The 26778-nt window shown below is 38.7% G+C and overlaps 1 protein-coding gene across 1 annotated transcript in view; it reads left to right on the top strand.

Annotated features, from left to right (window-relative positions):
• The window catches only part of ASIC5 (acid sensing ion channel subunit family member 5), a gene marked incomplete at its 3' end in the record, with an annotated part of 198351 nt that overhangs the window by 79687 nt on the left and 91886 nt on the right, over positions 1-26778 (top strand). Inside the window, exons 10-12 of the mRNA XM_082249038.1 lie at positions 5350-5629; positions 6491-6557; positions 9040-9158. Of these exons, the coding sequence (XP_082105164.1) occupies positions 5350-5629; positions 6491-6557; positions 9040-9158 (466 nt within the window). The remainder of the gene's footprint in view (positions 1-5349; positions 5630-6490; positions 6558-9039; positions 9159-26778) is intronic.

Genomic DNA, 26778 nt, shown 5'->3' with positions numbered 1-26778 from the left:
CTATCTCTGTGTCTGTTTGCTGTCACTGTTCAAACCAAAATAGTTGTAATATTTACTTGCAGTAAAAGAATGTATGTCATCAGCCTAGGCTGTCAAATATTGATGCCGCTAGTTTTTACAACAGTACTAAATGTCTGAAATAACTTTCTCAGATGAAATCAGATGCTTCCTAGAATTTGGGGAATCTCATTATAACGGAAAACAGATCATTCTTTCACATGCTTTGAAGACCAGTACAAACTGAAAGAGGATTTTTTATTAGTGCAGGTAGTCACACCTCAACGTGCCTGTGTTCCTTGGGATTATCCTCATATTCAATTGTTACAGGTATGCAATTACATGCGTGTATACTGTAACTGTTCTTTCAAACAAAACCAACAACCCCAGGATTAGATCTGGGTCAGGCCAAGCAGTACCAAACTGCATCTTCTATAATAAAAGTATGCATTCATAGTCATTTTCAGCTACCTATGGCTATTGAATAGCTAATAAATAAATATGGTTTTGCTTGCTCTTATCATTAGACTCTAGACAATTTAAACCAGATGTGGGATACATTGGACCTGAACTCAAAAAAGGGAATATTTTAATACAGCTAAGGATGTCAATTTGGCCTAAGCAGAACCCTAAAAATGTACCTTTTGTCTTGAATTCCTTCTGAAAAATAACAGCGTACTTCCTAATATGTGACTGTGCCTAGGCTTTCCTGTCCTGCTCTATAGCCTGATAGCTACAGTATGCTGCCGTCAGGGAATACTGTTTCCATAAAGGGTTTTAATGTTTAGGTAGGTAGCACACGTCAAGTGACATCCACATGAATGGCAGGACCCAAGGTTTCCCAGCGGAAGATTGCCCAAAGCATCACACTGTCTCTGCTGACTTGCCTTACTATACTGCATCCTGGTGCCATCTCTTCCCCAGGTAAGCGATGCCCACAGTCACCTATATGATGTAAAAGAAAACATGATTCATCAGACCAGGGCACCTTTATCCATTGCTCTTTGGTCCAGTTCTGATGCTCACATGCCCCTTGTATGTTCATTTGACTGTGGACACGGGTCAGCATGGGCATCCTGACCGGTCTACATCTATACAGCCGCATACACAACAAACTGCTTTCAACACATCAACTTCTGTGACCACATGTTTCCTTGCTTCCTGAAATATGGCCCTCTGACTTTCAAATGCCATTATAACAAGTATTCAGTTATTCACTTAACCTGTCAGTGGTCATAAAGTTACGGCCGTGTATATCCACATTTTGAGAACAGCCAAGGAATCGTTCCTCTGACTTCAATTGTCACAGAATGTGGAGTGAGATTTGATGGTGTGCTCTTGTTGGTTCCTTTGGAGTTTCTAAAGAGGATTCTTAAGACCTGCAGTGCTATGTTTTCCCTAATATTTCCTCATTTATTCCGCGGTTATGCGATTCCTCAATCTCCCCTGATTTTTCGTGAACATCTCCCCACCGGTCATCAGATCACTAGTAATTAGGTCATGAGTTATTAAGAGGACAGCTATGACTTGAGGAAGCAATGCCCAGCTGGCCACTTAAAAATAGAGACAAACTGGGGTTGATTTACTAAAGCCAAATAGACTCTTCATTTTGCAAGTCAAGTTCTCTTAGCTTAGTGAATGAGGTGAAGCTTTGCTGACTAACATCATTGTATTATGTGCAAGGCAAAACAAAGTGAATTTTCACCACATTCACTTGTTGAGTTGAGATAAAACTCTCTTGCAAAGTTAAAATGATTGTAAAGTCTTCTCTTTTTTTTAACCACTTAAGGACCAGGCTTATTTCTGACATTTGTTGTTTACAAGTTGAAATCAGTATTCTTTGCTAGAAAATTACTTAGAACCCCCAAACATTATATATATATATTTTTTTTTAGCAGAGACCCTAGAAAATAAAATGAAGATTGTTGCAATACTTTATGTCACACCGTATTTGCACAGCGGTCTTACAAACTCATTTTGTTTTTTAAAAATACACACAAAACAGTAAAGTTAGCCCAATTTCTTTCTATAATGTGAAAGATAATGTTACGCCGACTAAATAGAGACCCAACATGTTATGCTTCAAAATTGCGCATGCTCGTGGAATGGCGACAAACATTAGTCATTCAAAATCTCCATAGGTGACAATTTAAACATTTTTACAGGTTACCAGTTTAGAGTTACAGAGGAGGTCTAGAATTATTTCTCTCGCTCTAACGATTGCAGCAATACCTCACATGTGTGGTTTGAACGCTGTTTACATATGTGGGCATGAGTTGCATATGCGTTTGTTTCTGTACGCAAGCTCGGAAGGACAGGACACTTTACATTTTTTTTTCTTATTTATTTTACCTTTTATTTTTTATTTTTACACTGTCCCTTTAAAATGTTTTTTTTTTAATCACTTTTATTCCTATTACAAGGAATGTAAACATCCCTTGTAATAGAAATAAGTTGTTAATGACGTGGCGATCACCTACTCCTTAACAATCATGTTGTTTACCGCTTGTTAAGGATGCCGGCATCTGCCAGTTCCTTAAATATTGCATGCCTGGACCACTACTTTTTTTTTTTTTTGTGAATTGACTTAAACTCCTGTTTTTTACAGTATTTACTGAACATTTTTGCATTATGCAGTAACCACTGCATAAACCAATAGTGAATTGACATTTTCAGAATCACATGCGGTATTTGGGAAAACACCTAAATACTGCACGCAATCTGCTTTTGTGAATGGAGCCCAGTGTGTGTTAAGGCACTTGGAGTAGATAGAAATACAGTAGATCACACAATGTCTGTAGGGAAAACTAGTTTGTGCCATCTTTTGGGATGGGCATATAAAAATGTAATAAAAAATGTATTTACTTATAGTCATTGAAGCTGATTTACTAAAAAAAAGTTCAATCGAGATGGATAGAGGAATCTGCACTATTGTATTCTGACAGCAGGACTGCTGTCAGATTATACTAATCATCAGTTGCAGCTAATTGGCTGCAGCCATTGATCAAGAAACGTTTTCCCACAACAACATAAGTTTGTTTTTCACATAATTGAATAATTAACGTGAATCTTTACTCTTTTTTTTGGTAAAGATTTTTAACTTCTTTAGTAAATGAGACTCAGTGTTGGTAAGGATAAGTAGTTCCTGCCATACTGTACAGTGCACCTGAAAATTCCTATATTTACAATCATTATCCAACAAAAGAGACACATAGCTCACACCGTCATCATGCCTCACACCCTGATAGCGGTGCGTGTAAATAATTTCTGAGAGGTCGCCAAGAAAAAAAGTACAAGCAAGTTTATGAGTGTGGGCATCAGCGCTCTAAGCATTGCAATTCACTCCAGTGTATCCTAAGTACCAGGCTAAAAATGTTAGTTTTGAGTCTCTGAATACTTTAGTAACACAGTAATATTGATAATATCTATTAGACAAAATTGGGAGGATCTGCTTCTTCAAGAAGCTCTGCTTGTTCAATATTTCAAGGAGCCCATGTAACAGGAATCCGCAAAAAAAAAAAAAAAAAAATAACGGAACAGACCAACCTACTACAAATTTACCCCCAAAAAAAATTCCAAAAAAAAAAGCAAAGAAAAAACATAGAAACAGGATAGGAAATAATTTTGGTAATATTTTGGGTTTAGTCTTGGATGAAAATGAAATCTTTGTCCTCTCTTCTCCCCTTCTTTTCATTTTGATATATTCAATGCTATCTGTAATGTTAACAGGTTTGTTAGGAATGTTATTTTGAGGAAGCATTGGACATGCAGAACAGAAAACTGTGTTTAGTTTCGGATAGATGAGTTGTGTTACTAATTTTGTTGATCTGTTTTGGAATTAATTTTGTTTTATTTAGATCAATTACGTTTTATTAATACATTTTCTAACAATTAAATTTCGGATCAGTCGAAAAATGATTGACCGATTCAAATTCTGTGTGAAGAATATCACATTCACACTGTAACTAATATTACTAGTATAGTGTCTGTATGGATCATTATCTTGGTAGTAATCAGAGTTATACTAGTGTCCCCAGTAGTATAGTGTCCCCAGTAGTATAGTGTCCCCAAAATGCAGTGTTAGCAGGATCAGCCCCAATCACTGCCAGCACTTTGTGGCAAAAATAAAATCTTCCATGGATTCAACATACCTCTCAGCAAATACCTTGGGGTGTCTATAATCCAAAAAGGGGTAATTTTGGGGGTTTTTTTTACTGTCTTGGCAGGCAGAAAGTCAGAACTGCTTAAAAGCTGCGTAAAAATATACTGTGAAGCAATAACATTAACATACTGGGATCCATATACTTGTTGTTATATCTTTCATCCATTTAGGAACATCTCCACCTCATCTCGACCTCATTATCCCCTAAGGAAGACGGAATGCAGTCAAAATGCGTTGGGACATTTTTGTGGTTATACAACTATTAGAATATGTATATATCATCTCTGCTCCCAGTCAGTAGAATATGAGAGAAAACCTAATACTAGAACAGGACTAGACATATTTTATTCTGCTTTAAAAAAAAAAGTTTTCTACTTTTATAAAAAAATCTATTTGTTTGAGTCTTATTTGCTGCAACAAAGTCCCATGGGAGATGCATGTGGTCACCAAACCATATATTTTCTGAATGCTTATGACCTGTAGCATAAAACAAATGTGCTACTGATTTAAGCCCTGCAATAGTTGTGCAAATGTTTATCAATTTGCTATTTTCACTACAAATGCACTAAAATTATTATTAGCGGACACAAACACAACATAACTTACAATATTCCTGCTAAATTCCTACTAAGGTCCTATTCACATGGGGTGTACTAAAGTGGCCATGTTTACCCACATGGGGATGCACAGGTGTTCCATGCATGTCAATTGGGAAGAAGCATCTGCACAGGCACAGCCACTGCTACCAATCTGACATCCATGTTACTGTGGCTGTGGGTGTAGGGCATCTGCCTGTACATCTCAATGAATTGAGGAAGAAAATCAGGGGATGTGAACTTGTCTGTCATGATTCCTGCTAAATAAATTGCTATATAATGATAAATATGTTGTAAGGTCAGCTTGATAGCCCACACATTTTTTACAGTATTGTAACACAAGACCTGCTGGATACATCAGCACCTATTACAAAAATAATACAAGACCTTCAACAACACCTGTCACAAAACATTTTCTAAAGAAAACAAAAAGTTACCTTCGTTCATTTGTAGTTATCACTTGTGAATTTGAACACTCATGTAGGCAAAGGCTCAGTGTGAACGGTTTTGTTTCACAAAGTTTGTTCACCTATTTATACACTGGGCATGCGTTCTTTGCTCTGTCCCTGTCTGATTGGTCTCACAGTGGTCTAGATGTACACATCACCTTCTGTCTGCAACACCGGCAAAAAACGAGGCTTTGGGCACAACATGGATGAAATGGTAGATGTGAAGAACTGCAGGGGACCCAGACTCAAGCCCAGCGGGAGACCTGGAAGAATAGCTACAGTCATGTCAAGGAGCAAGATGGTGGAGATCATCCACCTCCTGGACAAGCACAATTATAATGGAAGGCCAAAAAACTATGCAAGTTCCAACAGCAGGAAGGACCTCATTCTGGACAAGGTTATTGAAGTTGTGAAGAAGAAACACGGTATTGATTAGTTTAAAAACCAACTGGTCTGATTTGAAGCACTGTTTTTTTTTTTTTTGCTCTCATCTTGAACAATGTTCTTTCTCTACTTAATATGTTATGGGAATTTTTTTTTCATATTCTATTTTTTTTTTTTAATTTGGAATTGGAATGCATATTTTTTTTATATTATAGTGAAAAAGAAGAAGCTTAGAGCCAAGAAAGGTCAATTCCAAAGAAGATTACATGACAGCTTGGCGTGTATCTCATCAGAGCAAGAAACCAAGCATGCACACATTGCACTGATGATTATGGGCATACCTCTACTTAACCAGGTAGATACCCTTGCAAACAATAACAAGATGTTTGAACATTCTATTGCTTGTTGAATGATCCCAATTTGTCTTTCTATTATTCTTTTTGTTAATATAGAAGCAAAATTAAAAAAGAAAATACTTCACAAGGAGTATATGTTGCATACTGAAGAATCAAGATGTGCGAAAAATACCAATCACACCTTTGGCACTGTATACATACTGTATACATACCTGACGAGAACAGTGGTGTCATAACCCTTACAAAGTCCTTTTTCCCAGAGACAAAAGAGAGAGGCTTTCCCTGTATTTTCTATGTTATCTACTGCATTCCCTGCATCGAGGGATCTGTATCTGCCTTTATAGGGGGTAGGGGTTGGGTGCTGCAGGGACTGTGAGCATACAGTGTTTGTCAATGCACACACTCATCCTGCTCCTTACCCTCCGGCTTGCTATGGTGGTGTAGTAGGAAGAAGAGTAGTTGCCCAGCGGGGAAACTCAGAAGAGTAGGTTTTGCAGATGCAAATATTAAAGCATTTTTAACCAACTGTAACTGTTTTATTTTCAGGTGATATAATTATCACACAAGAGAAATGCAGGACCAAGAAAGCTGCCGTCCCTACTCCAGAATTGATGTTTGTGACCATTCCCTCTCTGACCCAACCAATGTCACTTTGCAGGAAGTGATTTTAATAAGTGGCCAAGGAAAACATTGGGGACATTGTGTCCTGCACATGTAAGTGAAATGAAAACCTATTTTGTTTTCTCCATATGTATAAGATACTAATTATATTATTAATTACTATCCTTTTTCTTAGTGCAATGATCTTATTGGGTTTTATCATAGATAGAATACAAAGCAAAATGATAAAGTGAATTCCACAAATCAAGCATAGAGAATTTACAGTTATAATAAATGCACATAAAAATGCATGAAATGCAGATATAGATATGTAAATAAAGTACAAGTAAAATAAAATAAAAAAATTCTTAATAAATAAATGTTGTACCAAGATCGGTCGGTGTAGATATATTTTGAAAGCGGGTTCAGTTTAATACAATCTACTGTATGTATTAAACAGAAGTATAGAATATGATGAATCTTAAATGTAAATAAACAATGTTTTAAGCAAAAAAAAAAAAAAAAGAATTAATTAAAACTGTTATAATAATGATAAATTAAACAACATTTTTTTTAGATCGGAAGAAAAGGAGAATAGGGAAGTGGAATTTTTCCCAGCTGGGAATAATATTCATTTCCTTTCTGATTTGGTAAAGCCAAATTTCTGAATTTGGTAAAGCCATAGATCTGTTTGTGAAAAAGAGCATCCCACGAATCACAGAGTATGGACCTATTAAAAAGAAGATTAATTAAATTATAGGTGCATCTCCAGAGTGTCTAAACAATGAGGGACTGTCACCATATATGACAGAATGTGCCAGGAGAGTTGCAACCACGGAAGCACAAAGAGGAAACTGATGGCATACATGTTGGTAATAAAGTTGGAGCCATATACCAGCTAAGTAATATCTTATAGACATTCTAGGACATTGATGGAACAATGAGATATTCCAGATCAAATCCTACTCCACTCACAAATGTCTAGTGATTTACCTAAATTGAGTTCACAATTGGGAACATATTGTGGCTTAGAGATGTATGCAGGATTAATTAAGGCTGAGTATAGAAGAGAAATCAGACCGGTGGAATTAGGAGTATTCCTACATTTATTTTCAAGGGGTGTTAAAAGAGTTGAGCAGGTCTGAATGTTTTTGGGGAGCTTGCAAATCAATTCTGAAATCTGGTTCAAACTAGAGTACTTCAGAGATAGGAAGTTGCCAGCTTTCTTGGAGGTACAAAAATCATTTAATTACATCAAGGGTTAAAGTTCATGTATATACTTTATGCCTTTGTTTGACCAGCAAAGAAAAGCGATTTTCAAACGCAGGAGGGAACAAAGGATTATTAATTATACCTGTAAGTTGAAGATGTGGAGATATCAGTCAGCTTGAATATTTCCTCCTATTTGGGACATCTGTAGAGCAGGGTCATCAATAGGAGGGGGAAGTTTTGGGGTGAGCCAAATTAGGTTAAAGATTGGTATAGGAGAGCAGTTCAAAATGTTGAGATGGGTCCAAATTGGTAAGTCAAAAGTAGCATGAAGAATCATTAAGGGTTTGACCGGCTTAGCATTTCGAAACATTGAGTACATTAAGACCACTAAATTATCTTTTCCAATATAATAAATGAGCTGGGATACGTGATTTCTTGGCACCCCATATACATTTTAATATTTTACATTGTTCAATGCGAAGAATGTGCATTGGTATATGAACAGGCAAGAATCTAAACAAATAAAACAATTTGGTAAGATTTGTTATTTTAATAGAAAAAAATTTGGCCAAACTATGACAGGGTGTGCATATACAGTACCAGGAGGAAGAAAATAAATATTCAAAAGAATATCATCTGCAAAAATAAACATTTTATGATGTGTATCCACAACAGAAAGGCTATATATATATATAGATGGATTAGATCTGATAGTAGCCGCCAAAGGTTCTATAGCCAAATAAAAAGGATCGGGGACAATGGGCCACCTTGTCTAGTGCCAAAAAGAACGTTAAAGAAGTCGACGAAAGGCCTGCGTATTTAATAGAGGCAGTGGAACAAGCATATAAAGCATGTATCCAAGCTAGAAATTCATCCCCAAATCCCCATTTACAAAGTACAATGAATAAATAAGGCCATTAAAATGAACCAAATGCCTTTCTATTGTCAAGTGAAAACAGCATTGTTTCAAGAGATCTGTATTTAGCTAGATGTATTAGTTGAAAAACACATCATATGTTGTCTCCAGCTTGTCTTAAGAGTACGAAACCTACTTGATCTTGTGTATGTGTTTTTCTAAAGACTGTATTGATTCTATTTGCTAAAATCTTTGCTATAAGTGTAACATCTGTGTTAAGAAGAGAGATAGGTCTGTAATTAGAACAAATAGGTGGATCAAGATGAGGTCTGGGTATCATCACAATGGTAGCTTTAAGTGCTTCCTTAGGTAAATAAGACAGTAAGTGTGGAATTAGAATTTCAGACTTTCTTTCTTTTTTTTTAAGGGAGGTATATCCACCAGGACTGGGGCATTTGTTCGTTTTCAAAGATTTGATAGCAGTCATGATTTCTTCTGACGTAATTTCTGAATTAAGCATGGAAATTAAGTCAGGAGGTAGAGAAGGTAATTTTATATGTTAAAAAAAATGATCAGCTGCAGCATCCGAAAAAGAGGATTGAGTGGCATATAGATGAGATAAAATACTTTCAAGTTCAGAAAGTATATTGATTGGATTAGTAATTTTTTTGTTGCTGTAAGGGAAATAGGATATGGTCTGGTATAAACAGTTTTCAAGCGTTTTGCAAGCATTGTAGGTTTGGTACTGGTGCATAAAATTTCTGTTTCGTCCAGTGTAATTGTTTTTCAGATTTATCTGAAAGACAAAAGTAAACTTCTGTAATGACTTTATCAAGAAGATTAAAGTGGAACTGCACTGCATCTGAGTAGCACAAACCAACAATTCTATATAATTAATGTTTTATTATTCAAAGCAAACTCCTCCATCCATCCATCAATCCATCCATGTCTCCATGCTTTTTATTTATTTATTATTTTATTTTGCTGGGAGATTTAGCAATAAATAGATTTAGCAAAAAATACATGAAATTACATTTAAGACATGCAGATCAGTATGTACAAATGAAGCAAAAATTGTATAAACATATATTAAAGTGTGTTGTGACTTAAACCGTGTTAATGGTCATGAAGTGCATATGAGCAATAAATAATAGTTAAAAGCATATAGTCCATCCAGTTCCAGAAACAATGGATAAATACAATGTTGACTGTAGAAAAGTCCACCAAAAGTGTAAAGTGCAAAATCTCCTTTGGAAAGAGTGACTGTGATCTCTGGTATATGTGACCACCACCAGTGAAAAAGGTAGGTAGGGGGCTTACCAGATGGATAGGACCCAATAGAGTATACACTCTTTAGGTCACTCACGCTTATGAGAAGAGATAGTTGTCACTGTCTGACTGGTGCTGGAATACCTTCAGTACTAAGGGACCACCTCCGAACGCATTACAACATCCATATGGAAAATCACTGGGTAACCACTTAAGACAGCAGCTGAGATATCCTCCACAAGAACTCAATGAAATAGAAAGCTCACATAGTGTGTACCAATAAAGGAACCATTTATTTTAAAAGTAGGAACACTTACAGTATCGATCATAAAAAAGCACTTGTAAATAGTAAACAATGTAAACGCAAAACACCTGTAGCAGAACCAATGCGTTTTGTCTCAAAAGACATCATGTGGGGTGTCATGCTACTGGGGTTGCTACAATAAATACCATTCGGGGGGGTCCCCGCAATTATACACCCACGTGACCTCAAAATTCAGCTCAGCCTGTGTGTGTCTACACCTCCTGTTTGAGTCAAAATGGCAGAGAAGCATGCTCTCCAGACCTCATTTTGGAGAGCATAGGTGAATAATACTGGCTCTGGGCATGCGTTCCAAGCCTTAGTATGGGTCCCAATATGAACCGCAGAGAGGAAATGGAAACCAAGCCTCGTTATAGGAATGTTTAAAACCAGAATTAGCTGATACGTCTACGTTCAAGCCTCGTTTAGAAGAAACAACAACACCAGCTATAGGCATATGATTTACACCCCTCTATCAGAACCAGTGAAGAATCATCAGAGACGGAGGGCTCAGGCCAAGCCTCTTTATGGGAATAATGCAAAAGGCCTAACTGATGTTTACACACTAAAAATTAAAACGGCACGACTATTTTATTGGGAATAAAAGACATTCAGAACTTAGACTGGCAATTAAACCAGTTAAAAATTAATCTATCAAAAACTGAAAAATGTATAGAAATATATAAAAAAACGGGGCTCGATGAGGGAGCTGTGACAGATAGATAGTAAAAACCAATGTGTAAATTCAGCGTCCTTATGTTTTATATTATCTTTTATCCTTGTTTGTACATATTATGCATGATCAAGTTCTAATATTATTTTTACAATATTTCTATATAAGACGTATTATTTATTTGTATTTAGCTTCCTAATTTTATGTTCATTTGAAGTACCTTTCGAGTGTTGTTTTCACAATGGACAGTTTTTTATATACATTATCTCACAAAAGTACACCCCTCACATTTTTGTAAATATTTAGTTATATCTTTTCATGTGACAACACTGAAGAAATTACACTTTGCTACAATATAAAGTAGTGAGTATACAGCTTGTATAAGAGTGTATATTTGCCGTATCCTCAAAATAACTCAACACACAGACATTAATGTCTAAACTGCTGGCAACAAAAGTGAGTACACCCCTACGTGAAATTCCAAATTCTGCCAAATTAGCCATTTTCCCTCCCCGGTGTCATGTGACTCATTAGTGTTACAAGGTCCCAGGTGTGAAGGGGGAGCAGGTTTGTTCAATTTGGTGTTATCTCTCTCACTCTCTCATACTGGTCACTGGAAGTTCAACATGGCACCTCATTTCAAAGAACTCTCTGAGGATCTGAAAAAAAAAATTGTTGCTCTTTATAAAGATGGCCTAGGCTATAAGAAGATTGCCAAGACCCTGAAACTGAGCTGCAGCACGGTGGCCAAGACCATATAGCGGTTTACCAGGACAGGTTCCACTCAGTTGAGTGCATGTGCTCAGCGTCATATCTAGAGGTTGTCTTTGGGAAATAGACATATGATTGCTGCCAGCATTGCTGCACAGGTTGAAGAGGTGGGGGGTCGCCTGTCAGTGCTCAGACCATATGCCGCACACTGCATCCATATGGTCTGCATGGCTGTCATCCCAGAAGGAAGCTTCTTCTAAAGATGATGCACAAGAAAGCCAGCAAACAGTTTGCTGAAGACAAGCAGACTAAAGACATGGATTACTGGAACCATGTCCTTTGGTCTGATGAGACCAAGATAAACTTATGTGGTTCAGATGGTGTCAAGCATGTGTGGCGGCAGCCAGGTGAGGTATGCAAAGACATGTGTGTCTTGCCTACAGTCAAGCATGGTGGTGGGAGTGTCATGGTCTGGGGCTGAATGAGTGCTGCTGGGACTGGGGAGCTACAGTTCATTGAGGGAGCCATAAATGCCAACATGTACTGTGACATACTGAAGCAGAGCACGATCCCCTCCCTTCGGAGATTGGGCCACAGGGCAGTATTCCAACATGATAACGACCCTAAACACTCCTCCAAGATGACCACTACCTTGCTAAAGAAGCTGGGGGTAAAGGTGATGGACTGGCTTAGCAGGCCTTCCGACCTAAACCCTATTGAGCATCCATGGGGCATCCTTAAATTGAAGGCGGTGGAGCTCAAGGTCTCCAACATCCACCAGCTTCATGATGTCATCAGGGAGGAGTGGAAGAGGACTCCAGTGGCAACCTGTGAAGCTCTGGTGAACTCAATGCCCAAGAGGCTAAAGGCAGTGCTAGAAAATAATGGTGGCCACAAAAATATTGACACGTTGGGCCCAATTTGCACTTATTCACTTATTAGTTTACTCACTTTTGTTGCCAGCGATTTAGACATTAATGGCTGTGTGTTGAGTTTTTTTGAGGGGGCAGCAAATTTACACTGTTATACAAGCTGTACACTCACTACTTTACATTGTAGCAAAGTGTCATTTCTTCAGTGTTGTCACATGAAAAGTTATAATAAAATATTTACAAAAATGTGAGGAGTGTACTCACTTTTGGGAGATACTATATACATGGTTTTTACCATCTATCTGTCACAGCTCCCTCATTGAGCCCCATTTTTTTTATATATTTCTATACATTTTTCGGTTTTTGATAGATTCATCTTAACTGGTTTAATTGCCAGTCTAAGTTCTGTATGTCTTTTATCCCCAATGAAATAGTCGTGCCGTTTTAATTTTTCAGTGTGTAAACGTCAGTTAAGCCTTTTGCAATATTCCCATAACGAGGCTTGGCCTGCGCCCTCCATCTCTGACGATTGTTCACTGGTTCTGATAGAGAGGCGTGGATTGTATGCCTATAGCCAGTGTTGTTGTTTCCTCTAAAGGAGGCTAGAACTTAGACGTATCAGCTACTTCTGGTTTTAAACATTCATATAACAAGGCTTTGTTTCCATTTCCTCTCTGTGGTTTCATATTGGGACCCATACTGAGGCTTGGAATGCACACCCAGAGCCAGTATTATTCACCTATGCTCTCCAAAACTAAGTCTGGAGAGCACGCTTTGCCGCCATTTTGGATCAAACAGGAAGTGTAGACATAGACAGGCTGAGCCGAATTTTGAGGTCATGTGGGCGTCTAATTGTGGGGACCGCCTCTGAAAGGTATTTATTGTAGCAACATCAGTAGCATGACAACCCAGATGATGTCTTGTGAGACGAAACACGTTGGGTTAGCTACAGGTGTTGCGTTCACATTGTCAACTATTTACAAGTGCTTTTTTATCATTGATACTGAAGGCATTCCAGCGTCAGCCATGCAGTGATAACTATCTCTTCTCATAAGCGTGAGTGACCACAGTCACTCTTTCCAAAGGAGGATTAGCACTTTGCACTTTTGGTGGACTTTTCTACAGTCAACATTATATTTATCCATTGTTTCTGGAACTGGATGGACTATATGCTTTTAACCATTATTTTTTGCTCATATGCACGTTTATGACCATTAACAAGGTTTAAGTCACAATGCACTTTAATATATATTTACACAATTTTTGCTTCATTTGCTCATACTGATCTGCATGTCTTAAATTTAATTTCAGATATTTATTGCTATTTATATATTTTCACATTACCAGTGTTGCAATATGCTTATCAGTGGTTATCTTGAGTAAGGGCAGATGAGATGATTCATGTAGCATTTACTTCCTGGATTTTATCAGGGACGTGCAGTCAGGGGAGGCAGGTAGAACAGTCTCCCTTGCCATGAACTTAACAAGAGCTTCTAGGGTCATAGCTCAGTGACCTGGGGTCACAGAAGCCCTACCCCACCACTGGTCAAAATTTGGGGCTCCTATCACCTATGGTTCCGGAGATACGGGGCTCCTTGCACATCCTGGCACATGCTTTTTGCAGCAGACTGAGAGGATGAGCTCACAGTGCCTTTGATTTCTTGTCAGAGGCACTGAGCTCAATGGACAGCTTGGAGCCTTGGACCAATGGTAAAGCACCATTGGTCCAAGCTGTCCAATAAAAATGCTGCAGTGGAGGCTCTCCTCTCACTGCATTGTCATAGAAGGTGACATGTGTCTAAAAGACACATGCTCCCTTCTAGCCTAGCCCTCTTACCTACAAGGAAAAAACATGGGTTTATGGGTATAAGGTTTAGCCAGAACCCCATGTTTTTCTCACAAAGTTAAGAGGGAGAATCTGCTGCTGCTGAAAAGGTACTTTTTAATCAAGCAAAATAATACCAGAAAGTAACTGAAGAAATGCAAAAAAAAGTTTGAAACAAGTAAATATGACAACCTTTCCTATTTATATACTAATGCTAGCAGCATAGGATGATAAATAGTGTTGGTTGGGAGAGTGAAGCTCCGCTTTAAGAATACTAGAGGGGTTATTTTTATGTTGTTGTAAATCAAGATCTAATTTAAACTCTAATTAAATTGTATGTTCATTCCTTCCTTTCTTACATTTGAAGGAGAGCTGGATTATATGTCCCCTTTAAATATTTAAAAAGTAATCAGCTGAAATGGATTTAGGTTGAGTTATGCCCCATACACACGTGCAGATTATCTGCAGACTTTTGTCTGCAGACTTACCTTTTCTATGTAGTGCAAGGGCCTGCCGGATTGCATACAAATTGAAAGTGTTTAGGTTTGACCTCATATTATATGGTTTTGGTAAGTCTGCAGACAAAAGTCTGCAGATAATCTGCACGTGTGTATGGGGCATAAGAACTTTTGGCATAGCAAGCAGTGAGTCATTCAGGGACCAAGAACGGTGTTGAGGTCTGATCACCAGAGAACGACAAAAAATGATAGTTGGATTGTGGTCTGACCAAGATACAGGTACAGTTTTTGATTTCTGGGAGCAAGGAACAGGAGATCCAAATATGCTCAGTGTAAGTGAAAAAATCTTCTGGTGCCGAGTAATAAGTTTAATCTCTGAGAAAAGAATTTAGCGCACGCCACTAATCTACAAAATTTGAGAATAAGTCCCAGAAACAAGGAATCTGAAGAAATAGAGCAAGTGGTAGGTTTGGATTTGTGAAGCTTAGCGTTAGTGACCAAATTTAAGTCTCTGAATAAAAAGAAAAACACCTTTACCATGTATTATGTGCATAGTAGCACAAAATAGCAATGCCTGAGTTAAAGATTGTGCCACGTAACCAAAGATATTTGCAGGATCAGCTATTTGTTTATTACAAACAAATTGCACATTTTTATTAAAAGTGATAAGAACCCCTCTGTGCTTCATAGAAGCAGATGCCAAAAATGCAGTTTGATAAGTGGGATGGAAATAGTGCAGACTTGAGAGAGCAGAAAAATATGTCTTTTGGAGACATGCAATTGAAGAAAATTGAAGACCATATGACACTTGGAGGGTTAGTTTAATCCATGAGTATTGAGAGTGAGGATTTTAAGAGTCATAGGAGAAACATTGAGTAAGTGATGAGAAAAAAGAGTGTACCCAAATGCGTGAAAATGAGTAGCCGGTGGTCCAAATACCACCAAAAGAAAGCTCTCTTTGTGGGAAAAAAAGGACATAAATTTAATTTGGACACAGCGTCGCACGACCGCGCAATTGTCCATTAAAGTAACACAGTGCCGAATCGCAAAATATGGTCTGGTCAGGAAGGGGGTAAAATCTTCCGGTCTTAAAGTGGTTAAAAATACACTTATTGAGAATTTTTTTGTCAAAGACATGTAGCTAAATACATTTTGGCCTAAATATATGACAAAAATTTAATATGTTGGATATTTTTTAACTGTCAAAGTAGAAAATGTAAATTTTTTCGCAAAATTTTAGCTATTTTGTTATTAATATCGCAAAAAATGAAAAGCGCAGAGGTGATCAAATACCACCAAAAGAAAGCTCTGTTTGTGGGAAAAAAAGGACGTAAATTTAGTTTGGGTACAGGGTTGCATGACCGCGCAATTGTCAGTTAAAGTCGCGCAGTGCCAAGTTAAAAAAAGTGGCCTGGACGATAAGCAGGAAAATCCTCCGGGGCTAAAGTGGTTAAGGAATGAGATATTCCAAGGGGTAAGCATATGTCTACTAATGGGCAAACTATCACCAAGGTGCATAACATAATAAAATTCAGGGTCAATCTTAGGAGGAGGAGGGAGAGGTCGAAGAGAGGTAGTACATATAATAAAACAAATGAAATATATATTAACATAAATATATATGTTTACATTAGAAAAAAACATTTACCAGAATATAAAACATAAACTGAAAAATAATAATATTATTATTATATTATTTATCAAAATATGAAGTGCTATAATTAAGTGTAATAATTAAAGTGCACACAAAATATTATATATAATATATATTTATTAAATATAGAAATATAGATGCAACTACATGTACATAAATATCACATCAACAGCAAGGTATATGGGGCAATCTCTGGTAAATTAGCGTGTAAAACTCACATATGGTCTTATATAAAACCAATTGTAATATGTGTTATATTATAGTTCATAAAAGTACATAACACTACAAAAGCCTATAAATCCAAAGGAAGGAATGGTGTATCAAGAGAGCACTAGATGGGCAGCTCCTCCCAGAGGCAGGAAAGGATCTCTGTAAGCTAACAAAAACGGGGGGGGGGGGCACCCGGGGGGCACCCCCTGTGTGTTTTTGTTGACATAAAGATCAAATGCATATTAATATTTATAAAATGTTATATAGTATATGATGGATAATGCATATCATTGTTTTAAAATGGATCATACTGTATATTTATCATAATTAATACAAATCATGGATGGACTTTTCAGCCTAATTATCAGGAAATAAATTCATATGAGATATCTATGAAACTAGTAACCTGGAGACATGAAGAAAAAATATTTATACGAAAATAGGCCGAAAACAACCTGTATCCAGTATAAGTATATAATAAATAAATAAATACATAAATAAATAAAATAACAAATAAATATAGAAATTAATAGATAAACACATTAAATTAAAATAGTAAAAGCAAGTGTGTATAATACATATAGGTGCTCATACGTATGATAGAAAAAGTTATGTTAGGAGATATAAATATAGGTAAAAAATAATACAATATATATTTAAACAAAAAAAAAAAAAGAAAAGAAAAGGTGCTATTATCCTTTTTAACAGAACATGTTCTTGATGCTGAAACAATTGGCCGGATGTTAGCACATTTTTTCAAGTGCTGCGCAAAACTGCAGAAAATCAAAGATGCTGCTTCTTCATTAATGCATTGCATGGAGGACTTTATTGACCTGCTTGCAAAACTATAGAAATGTTGTTTGAAAAAGTCTCCTAGCAAGGTTGTTTTGTATTATATTTTTGCTGTTGTTTTTTTATGTTTATGTTATTTCCTTTTTCAAATATTTCTATATATTGTGAGTATTATGTTAGGATATTCCTGATACAGAAGAGCACACCTACTGGACATTCTGTATAGTCTGGTACACACTGTATTTATTTTTTTTCTTTCTGACTGAACAGGAAAAAAAAAAAATGACAGATCACCCTGCCAACACAAATTATGTCACTGCTGATCTATTGTATTCTGACAGGGGGACTCGCCCCCCCCATCCCCCCACCAGAATACGCTGATCAATGCTCACAGCCATTGGCTGTAAGTGCTGATCGGAAGCTGGTTTTCCAGCATGTCCAGCTTCTGTCTGACAGACTGCTGTACACAATGACCAAAATTAGGCCAGTTCCTGGTGAACCGGCTGATTTTCGGCCAGTGTGTAATCAGCTTTACAGTTCCTGCTTATTCCCCCTCCACCAATAAGGTACGGTATCTGATAGATACAGAAAATCATTGGGTACTTTATATAATGTAAAGTCCATCATGGTCTTTGAAATGTTCATTGCACTTTTCTCTACAAATCTGTGTAAAGTTTATTTTAGGTTTAAAAAATAGGCTAATCATTTTATGTAGTTACTTTTAGCTAAAGTTCTGTTCTAACTGTGTTTATAAAAGAGGAAAGGACCACTACATAATGCTATGGAGTACATGGCAAGCCTGTATGTGCATGTTCCACCTACTGATTATTTAAAGTGTTACTAAACCCACAACAGTGAAATCAGTCTGTATATGCAGTAAAGCATGCTTATTATACTCACTGTGGAACCTAAGGCGTTAATCCTCTGCATTGTATAAAAATACTGTTTGATCCTGTCTCCTCTGATCCTCACTTTCTTCCAGTGCCTCCAACTCATCCCCTGATTGAACAGAGGGTAGAGGACAAGCTGCACATGCTCAGTTTGGTGTGTATTGCTAGAGGGTTTTCTGCTAGGGGTGCATGTGATCAACACAGTGCCAATCAGCAAAGAGAGTAAGGAGTCCTGCAGCCTTATAGGACAGTGAGAGCAGAATGAAAACTCTCCCTTTAAGTTTTAACCAGACACAGATATAAGTCACAAGACTGCTCTAACTGCTGATGAGGAAAGGTTTTTAGCAGTTTATATGAACTAAAACTATTGCATTTCCATGCTCTGTGTACTGTAGGAGACCAGCTATAGTGAATGCAGGGTCCTGGGTTTAGTAACACCTTAACTGGCCTTTGCTGAATCAGGACAACTACCTATGGTCAAGTCAAAATGTCCCCATCAGAATAGGGCTTTTGGTTTGCATAATTCTTGTAGTTACATCACTGGCATAGTAGAGATGGGCATGGGGCACAAGATTTGGATGATATATTACATGAAAACAGATCTGATTGATTGTGACAGGACAGAAGCTGACACAAGCCCACAAATACTCTCACTGGGCCATCTGGAAGACTCTCTGGATCTAACTACCACTTTTCTCAATTTTGTTTTACAGTTAACACAAAAATTGTTATTTTCTTTTTTCTGACTATTCTTCTGAATACAATAATTTAAGCTAAATATAAGACAAAAGCCCACATTTTGTGAACAATTTTGTGAGCACCTAAAGCTTGCCCAGAAAGTTCTGTTTTCTTTAAAAAAAAAAAAAATCATCTCCATGAATTTTCTAGAAAATGTCATTGACCCACATTCCTCCCACCAGTGTTGCTCAACGATTGGTAAACTGAGATCCCATTGCATCAGACTTTGCCCTGCACATAGTATCTCTGAGCAATTTCCTAATCACATGTGTCAATACAAACAGTAAAACAAGCTACAGGCTGCCTGTAAGGTCTTTAATGTTTATCGAGCACATTTTTAACATTTGTTTTTAACGCATATTATTTAGAAAGATATATACTGGTTATATAAGGATACAACTATACACATTTGACATACTCTGTTTACACAGATGAAAAATAATATAAGTAGATATAACAGAACAGTACCTACATCTACTTGGCCTTCTGTGATCAATCGTGAACTCTGGTAAGTCAAGGACAATCTGTAAAAAGAAGGATAAGGTTCATATGCGCTTTAGTTTATTATGTCCTATCACCCAAATAAATGTCCATACTTGTGTAACTTTCGTCGCAGGCTAAAAAAACTGAATGTATTATTTTAATAATTACAGTAAACATTTTTTTTTTTATGCCTTTTTCCATGCCATTATATCAGTCCTCAAGTCATTACTTCTCTGCTCTGCCAAAGTATAAATGTAACTTGTCAATGGGAGATGGATTAATCAGAAACAGGTTCATAATAATATATAATAACAATGCTGATCAACATAATGCAGTTTGTAAGGCCAAGTGAAAAAAAAAAAAAACTTCTCCAAGCAGTATTTACAAGAACAGAGACTTCATGCTTCTAAAACTCATTGAGCAGAGCCATTCTAATACTGCTATTCCAAAAAAAATACCCAGAGGAGATCCTGACAGAATTCACTAGAATGCATGACCTACGGTCAGGCTCATCACAGAGTTCTCTAGCCATCAGGGATTACTCCGCAACATCCTAAATAGACACTGGCATATGCTTTGCAAGGACTTTATCGTCCGCAAACATATTAGTAGCACCCCGCAAGTTACCTTCAGACGTACGCGTTCCTTACGCGATCGTCTGAAGAGTAGCTTTTATCAACCTTCCCGAGCCCCTCCCCCCAGGAGCAAGGGCACTTTTAGATGTCACCAGTGCACATTTTGCCCTTGGGTGGCAGAGGGCACCAAGTTCCTTCTACCCAATGGTGAGACCCTATCTCCAACGTTCCGAGCTGACTGTAATACTCAAGGGGTCATATATCTAATGTATTGTGACTGTGGGGTTTTCTACGTGGGGAAGACTATACGCCAACTTAGACGTCGTATTAACGACCATGTCTATTACTCCTCAAAAGGAAAAATGCTTACTCCCCGTCACAAGACATTTAGATCTATACCACAGGTTCAATAATAGGTGTGCACATTTCTTTATTTTGGAGGTTATTCCCCAAGACCCCCGTGGGGGCAACTGGAATAGGCGGATCCTACAGAGAGAGGCACTCTGGATCCTACACCTTAATGCCACCAGTCGCCCTGGCCTCAACGAGACACAGTCCTTTAAATCATTTTTGTAACGGATATGTTCCCCTCCCTGTTTTCCCTTCTCTTTTCTTCACACCCCAATCCTTTCTGTTTCCCCCCCCCTCTTTCCTTGTTTTACCTCTCTCTACTAGTCCTTCTGTGATTCATGTTTGATACCCCACATTAGGCGTTTATTTACTGCGCCAATATTATTGTATTCTTGTATTTGTTGTGTTTTGTTTTTTGTTCATTAAGATGTTTTTATGTCAGGCTCACGCAATCCGTGGACCCCTTGGTCCCCCGGCTCCTGTGTGACCTTGGACCTAATTTACAAGTATCTTGGTTCTTTTTATCATTTGTCAGTCCTCTGTTTTGTTTTTGTTCCAGCGCACATTGTAGGTTGGAGTTGGTCCTGGCTCCACTGGGTGGCGCTGTCTCGCCACCGGCGACCGCTTGGGCGTTTTTGGGGTTATTGTGCGGCCAGGTAGCCACACGTGGCGTCTCCAGTTCTGGATGACATTGCGTGTGGCATTGAGAGCCCATAGGATCACTTGTTGGTCCCATCGGGCTCCTCCCCTCCCGCGCCCCGTCAGCCCGGCGGATCCTGCCCCTCTGAGCGCATGTGACTGGCGCATGCACGGGATGTACGGCCGGGGTCGGAGTGACGTCACATCCTGTGACCCACTGACCCGGGAGCAGTGGAGCTATAAAGGAGGCAGCCACCAAGCCTCCTGTATGGTGGTTATTCCCCATCCGGGGGCATCGATCTGTATTTCTGTGAGGAAAACCAGGAGGACGCACTGCACGGTAACTTTGCTCTTCTGCTTGTCTATTTGCTGGCCCTGTCTGTGACTTTTTTACTAAATCTACCTCTCTATCGCCAGTTTCTTTTCGCCGGAGGGAGTACTACTGACTAAGCCCCTTCAGCCTATGTCCTGTTATGTTATCTACCGGTGAGTATTCACTGCTTCTAACTCCTGACTGGCTTGTGCTCACGGCCCCTCTTTATATGTATCAGGCACCACCCCCATCTACATCTTTTGGTGTGGGCTATGTACTCATTATTCCACACTCTTACTTTCTGTACCTATGGCATGATACCATTTCGGGTGTTGGTTTCTGGTTTTGCTCCTATGCACGCTATCTGTACGCTCATCCTTCTGCGGGACTGTTGGATATCTGTACCCCTACCTGTATGCGGCACCTTTACTTGCATGTTTATCTTTCTGCGGGACTTTTGGATATCTGCACCCCTACCTGGGTGGTCCATACTTAAGACCCTCTGGTGCCTTATGACCCTGTTGTAGCTATTTCAGTGATGTATTTCTCATATGGCTACACCATGGGCTTCATTTTAACAGGTTACCTTCTTCCCATCCTCCACTATAGGTTTACATTTGATTTGTTCCTTTACCTGAACAATCAATATTTTCCAATTGGCCGTAGCAGTGCGTGCCCCTATGTGTTGCCTCAGCAGGTCGTCCCTCGTGACTACTATCATTTCATGGTACTCTTTGGCTACCTTCCTGGCGCCCTTTTGTTGGCTCCAGTGACACCTTTATAGGGGTAGGTATCCTTATTTGATTGTTACGTTGATTACTTTTCCTATTTTCTCCCCTGTTCCCCACAGTGACCCCACCATGCTCTCGTGGCCCTCGGATGGGTGACCCTTGTGCCATCCATTGTAGCCATGAGAAGGTCGGAGAGGTACTCCTCTCCCTCCTTTCTCCCTCCCTCCCCTTATGTGTGCTGGATCAGTATAACTACTTATGAATATTCCAATTGTATAGCATTATATGTGCAATTGTTTGTTAAGCTGTGTGACATGGTGCATATTTGTAAACCAGCTGGATGTACTCAACTTGTATTATGTATATTATTTTCTTTGTCGCTTTACTAATTATGGTTCATCTCGCTATACAGAACGTGTATCCCAACAGCTCCGGAAGAAGCTTGAACATCAGGCGAAACATGTAGAGCATTTGGCTACATGAACCTGTTCCCTTGTGGAAATTGTACCCTTATTGTTGAGGACGCTCTGCGTTACCTTATTTCGGGTGCCGCCCGATTGTAGCGTATAGCGCCCTCACCCATGTCAGTTGTTATTACTTTTATTGTTACCTTGTCCACTCCTGTCACCTTGTATGACCTAGTGGCAGGGTTTCTGTCACTGTGCCACCTGCATTTTGACCTATTGTCTCCGCCCCTCCGGGGATGGTTGATGTACCCCTTTTTGGTTTTATGCTAATCAACAATAAAGTGTTGTTCTTTTTACGTATGGTGCCTTTAAAGTCCATTTTTTCCCCCGTTCTCCCATTTCAATGATTTTTAGGATGTGGCACATGACTTTGTATTTCGCTACGCCCCTGCTTTTTGCATCATCAGGGTTGGCGTAGTAATCCTGTTCAACTAGAATGCATATAACACATGTTTTACACATTATTTTTATTATTTAGCAAATTATGCTCATGAAAAAATAATTGTCTGGTAAAATAGTATTGGATCAGGTGTGTTGCTTGGCCCCATAGCAGTCTCATGTATTATGGCTACAGGTCCTTGGTTCTTCAGGTCTGTTGTCTATTTGACCAGCAGTTCAGCTATAAATGCTATCATATGATAGTGCACTCACCTGTGTCTTACTGCATGCTGTGCTGAATAGGGATGATCGAACGGTTCGGGTCGACCATCGGTTCGACCCGAACATTGACTGTTCAGAATTCGGCAACCAGAACCGACCAAAATGCAATGGGACAGGAACTGTGCTTTAAAAGCCCGTTATTGGACCAGAACCATCAGTAAAAGCCAATTGAGGGGGCAGGAGGATGCTAGGAATGTGATTGGAGTGACTAGGGGGTCCAGAGGCCAATCAGTAGTGAATACGCCCCCCAGTATATAAGATAGCCCCACCAAATCTCTAACATTGTAATACAGGGGCTGTGGAAGAGAGTGGAAGCAGTTCTGTTACTCCTGCTTCAAAGTGTCATTTAGCAATTATTAGTGTGAGGAAAGGGATATCTAGTGTAGTTAGGGTACTATTTTCCACTATACAGTAGTTAGATTTAATAATCTAGTTTCTGTAGGGAAAGTGTTAAGTGTCAGGGGGACTGTAGTGTAGTGTAGGGTTAACTGACTCTGACTGCTTTGGCAGGGTGACCAAACCCTTCCATGTCAGGGTGACCGCCATAGAAAGCCATAGAAAAAATATTGTTTCTATTAGAATTGCAATAGAGCAGGATAGTGGCTTCGCTATTTTCACACCTGGGCGTTTTTGTAGCAGGCGTTTATTGGGCTTTTTTGTGGACGTGTTTGGAGGCAGGCATGACATCTGAACTTCTGTGTAGGGGTATATATACACACACACATGTATGTATATATACACATACACATATATAGGTGTGAAAGTAGCAGAACCCTATTCCTGCGCTAATGAAATAATGAGCAGGCATAGGACTTTGCTCCTATCACACCTATATGTGTGTATGTGTATAAATACATATAAGTGTGTGTGTATATATACCCCTATACAGAAGTTCAGATGTTATGCCTGCCTCCAAAGACGCCCAAAAATGCCCCAAAAAAACGCCTGCAACAACACACCTGGGTGTTTTTGTAGCAGGTGTTTTTTTGGGCATTTTCTGGGCGTCTTTGGAGGCAGGCATAACATCAGAACTTCTGTGTAGGGGTATATATACACACACACATGTATGTATATATACACATACACACATATAGGTGTGAAAGTAGCAGAACCCTATTCCTGCGCTAATGAAATAATGAGCAGGCATACGACTTCGCTCCTATCACACCTATATGTGTGTATGTGTATAAATACATATAAGTGTGTGTGTGTATATATACCCCTATACAGAAGTTCAGATGTTATGTCTGCCTCCAAAGACGCCCAAAAAATGCCCAAAAAAACGCCTGCTACAAAAACGCCCAGGTGTGTTGTTGCAGGCTTTTTTTTTGGGCATTTTTTGGGAGTCTTTGGAGGCAGACATAACATCAGAACTTCTGTATAGGGGTATATATACACACACACTTCTATGTATTTATAAACATACACACATATAGGTGTGATAGGAGCGAAGTCCTATGCCTGCTCATTATTTTATTAGAGCAGGAATAGGGTTCTGCTACTTTCACACCTATATATGTGTAATTGTGTATGTGTATATATACATACATGTGTGTGTGTATATATACCCCTACACAGAAGTTCAGATGTCATGCCTGCCTCCAAACACATCCATAAAAAAGCCCTATAAACGCCTGCAACAAAAAGCCGGGTGTGAAAATAGCGAAGCCACTATCCTGCTCTACTGCAATTCTAATACAAACAAACTTTTTCTGGTTCTGGACATGCTACAGAGCTGAAACTTCACAGGTACACTTTTTAGACCCCCCCAGACACTAAATCCAAAGAAATCTCTTTTTTTTTTTCAATAATTTTTTCAATAATTGGTTCTCTATCAAAAATGACAATTTTTAGGAACTTTTTTTGTGTGATTAATAGTCCCTGGGGCATGACCCAGAACCCTAGGCACTTTTTAGGGGCATTTATTGGGTTTTAGGGCTTCAAAATGGTGTTTTTTGATTATCGAAGTTCGGTTCTCATTGATTTAAATGGGGTTCTGAAATCCGGGCCGAACTTTCAGGAAGTTTGGGTGTTCTGGTCGAAACAAACTTTTCAAAAGTTTGATCATCCCAGTGCTGAACGCTATGCAAAAAGCTAAATACACAGAGGAAATACATACATGAAAGCTGTATTACCTGCTAGAGAACTTAAAATTCTGTCCATCCAGTCTTGAGATTCTAACAATGTGGCCACACAATACAGGCATGCCTGGTAGGTGATGGAACCTAATATTTTTTTGCTGCAATTTAACTTTTAACCACTTTAAGACCAGAGGATTTTGCTGCTTAATGACCAGGCCACTTTTTTCAACTTGGCACTGGGTGATTTTTAACTGACAATTGAGCAGTCATGTGACGCTGTACCCAAACAAAATTTATATCCTTTTTTCCCCACAAACAGAGCTTTATTTTGGTGCTATTTGATCACCTCTGTGCTTTTTATTTTTTGCGATATTAATAAAAAAAGCGAAAATTTTGCGAAAAACATTTTCTACTTTGACAGTTAAAAAATATCCAATATATTAAATTTTTGTCATATATTTAGGCCAAAATGTATTTATATCTTTGACAAAAATATTCTCAATGAGCTTATGTTTATACACTTTAAGACCAGAAGATTTTACCCCCTTCCTGACCAGGCCATATTTTGTGATTCGGCACTGTGTTAATTTAACGGACAATTGCGTGGTCGTGCGATGCTGTACCAAAATGAAATTTACGTCCTTTTTTTTCACACAAATAGAGCTTTCTTTTGGTGGTATTTGATCACCTGTGCGATTTTTAATTTTTGAAAAAAAGAGCGACAGTTTTGAAAAAAAAATATATATTTTTCACTTTCTGATATATAACATTCACAAAAAAAAATGTAAAAATCAAAATCTTTTAACATTTTAGGCCAATTTGTTTTCTGCTACATATTTTTGGTAAAAAAAATTGCAATAAGCGTATTTTGATTGGTTTGCGCAAAAGTTATCGCGTTTACTAACTACGGGAAAGATTTGTCATTTTTATTGTTTGTTTTTTTTTACTAGTAATGGCGGCGATCTGCAATTTTTTGCGGGACTGTGACATTGCGGCGGACAGATCGGACCTCTACCTGACATTTTTGACACTTTTGGGGGGGCCAGTGACATTACTACAGTAATCAGTGCTAAAAATATGCACTGTTACTGTACTAATGACACTGGAAGGAGTTAACACTGTTGGTGATCAAGGGGTTAAATGTATGCCTCATGCTTACTGACGTGTGTGGGGGGAGGGGGTTCTGTGATAGAGACAGAGATTGCAGGTTCAGCTATGCTGAATCCTGTGATCTGTCCCTGTCTGTCACAGAGAAGATCCGCCTGCTTTGTTTACACAATGATCGGGGAAGAGAGAAGGTGATTGCCGCCCCTCCTCTTCCGGGCCGACTCCCGCTGTGTCTAAACACAGCAGGAGCGAGCCTCTGGCGGCGCGCGCGCCCCCCTGAGACAGAAGGGAATCCAGCAACGTAGGTCTACGTCGCTGGACCCAGGGCTGCCACTGTGCTGCAGTAGCAGCAACGTGAGCAGTCCT

Source organism: Pelophylax lessonae (genome assembly GCF_965119305.1).
Source record: "Pelophylax lessonae genome assembly, chromosome: 1".
NCBI classification, from domain to species: domain Eukaryota; kingdom Metazoa; phylum Chordata; class Amphibia; order Anura; family Ranidae; genus Pelophylax; species Pelophylax lessonae.
This window is presented reverse-complemented; position numbering and strand designations above follow the sequence as displayed.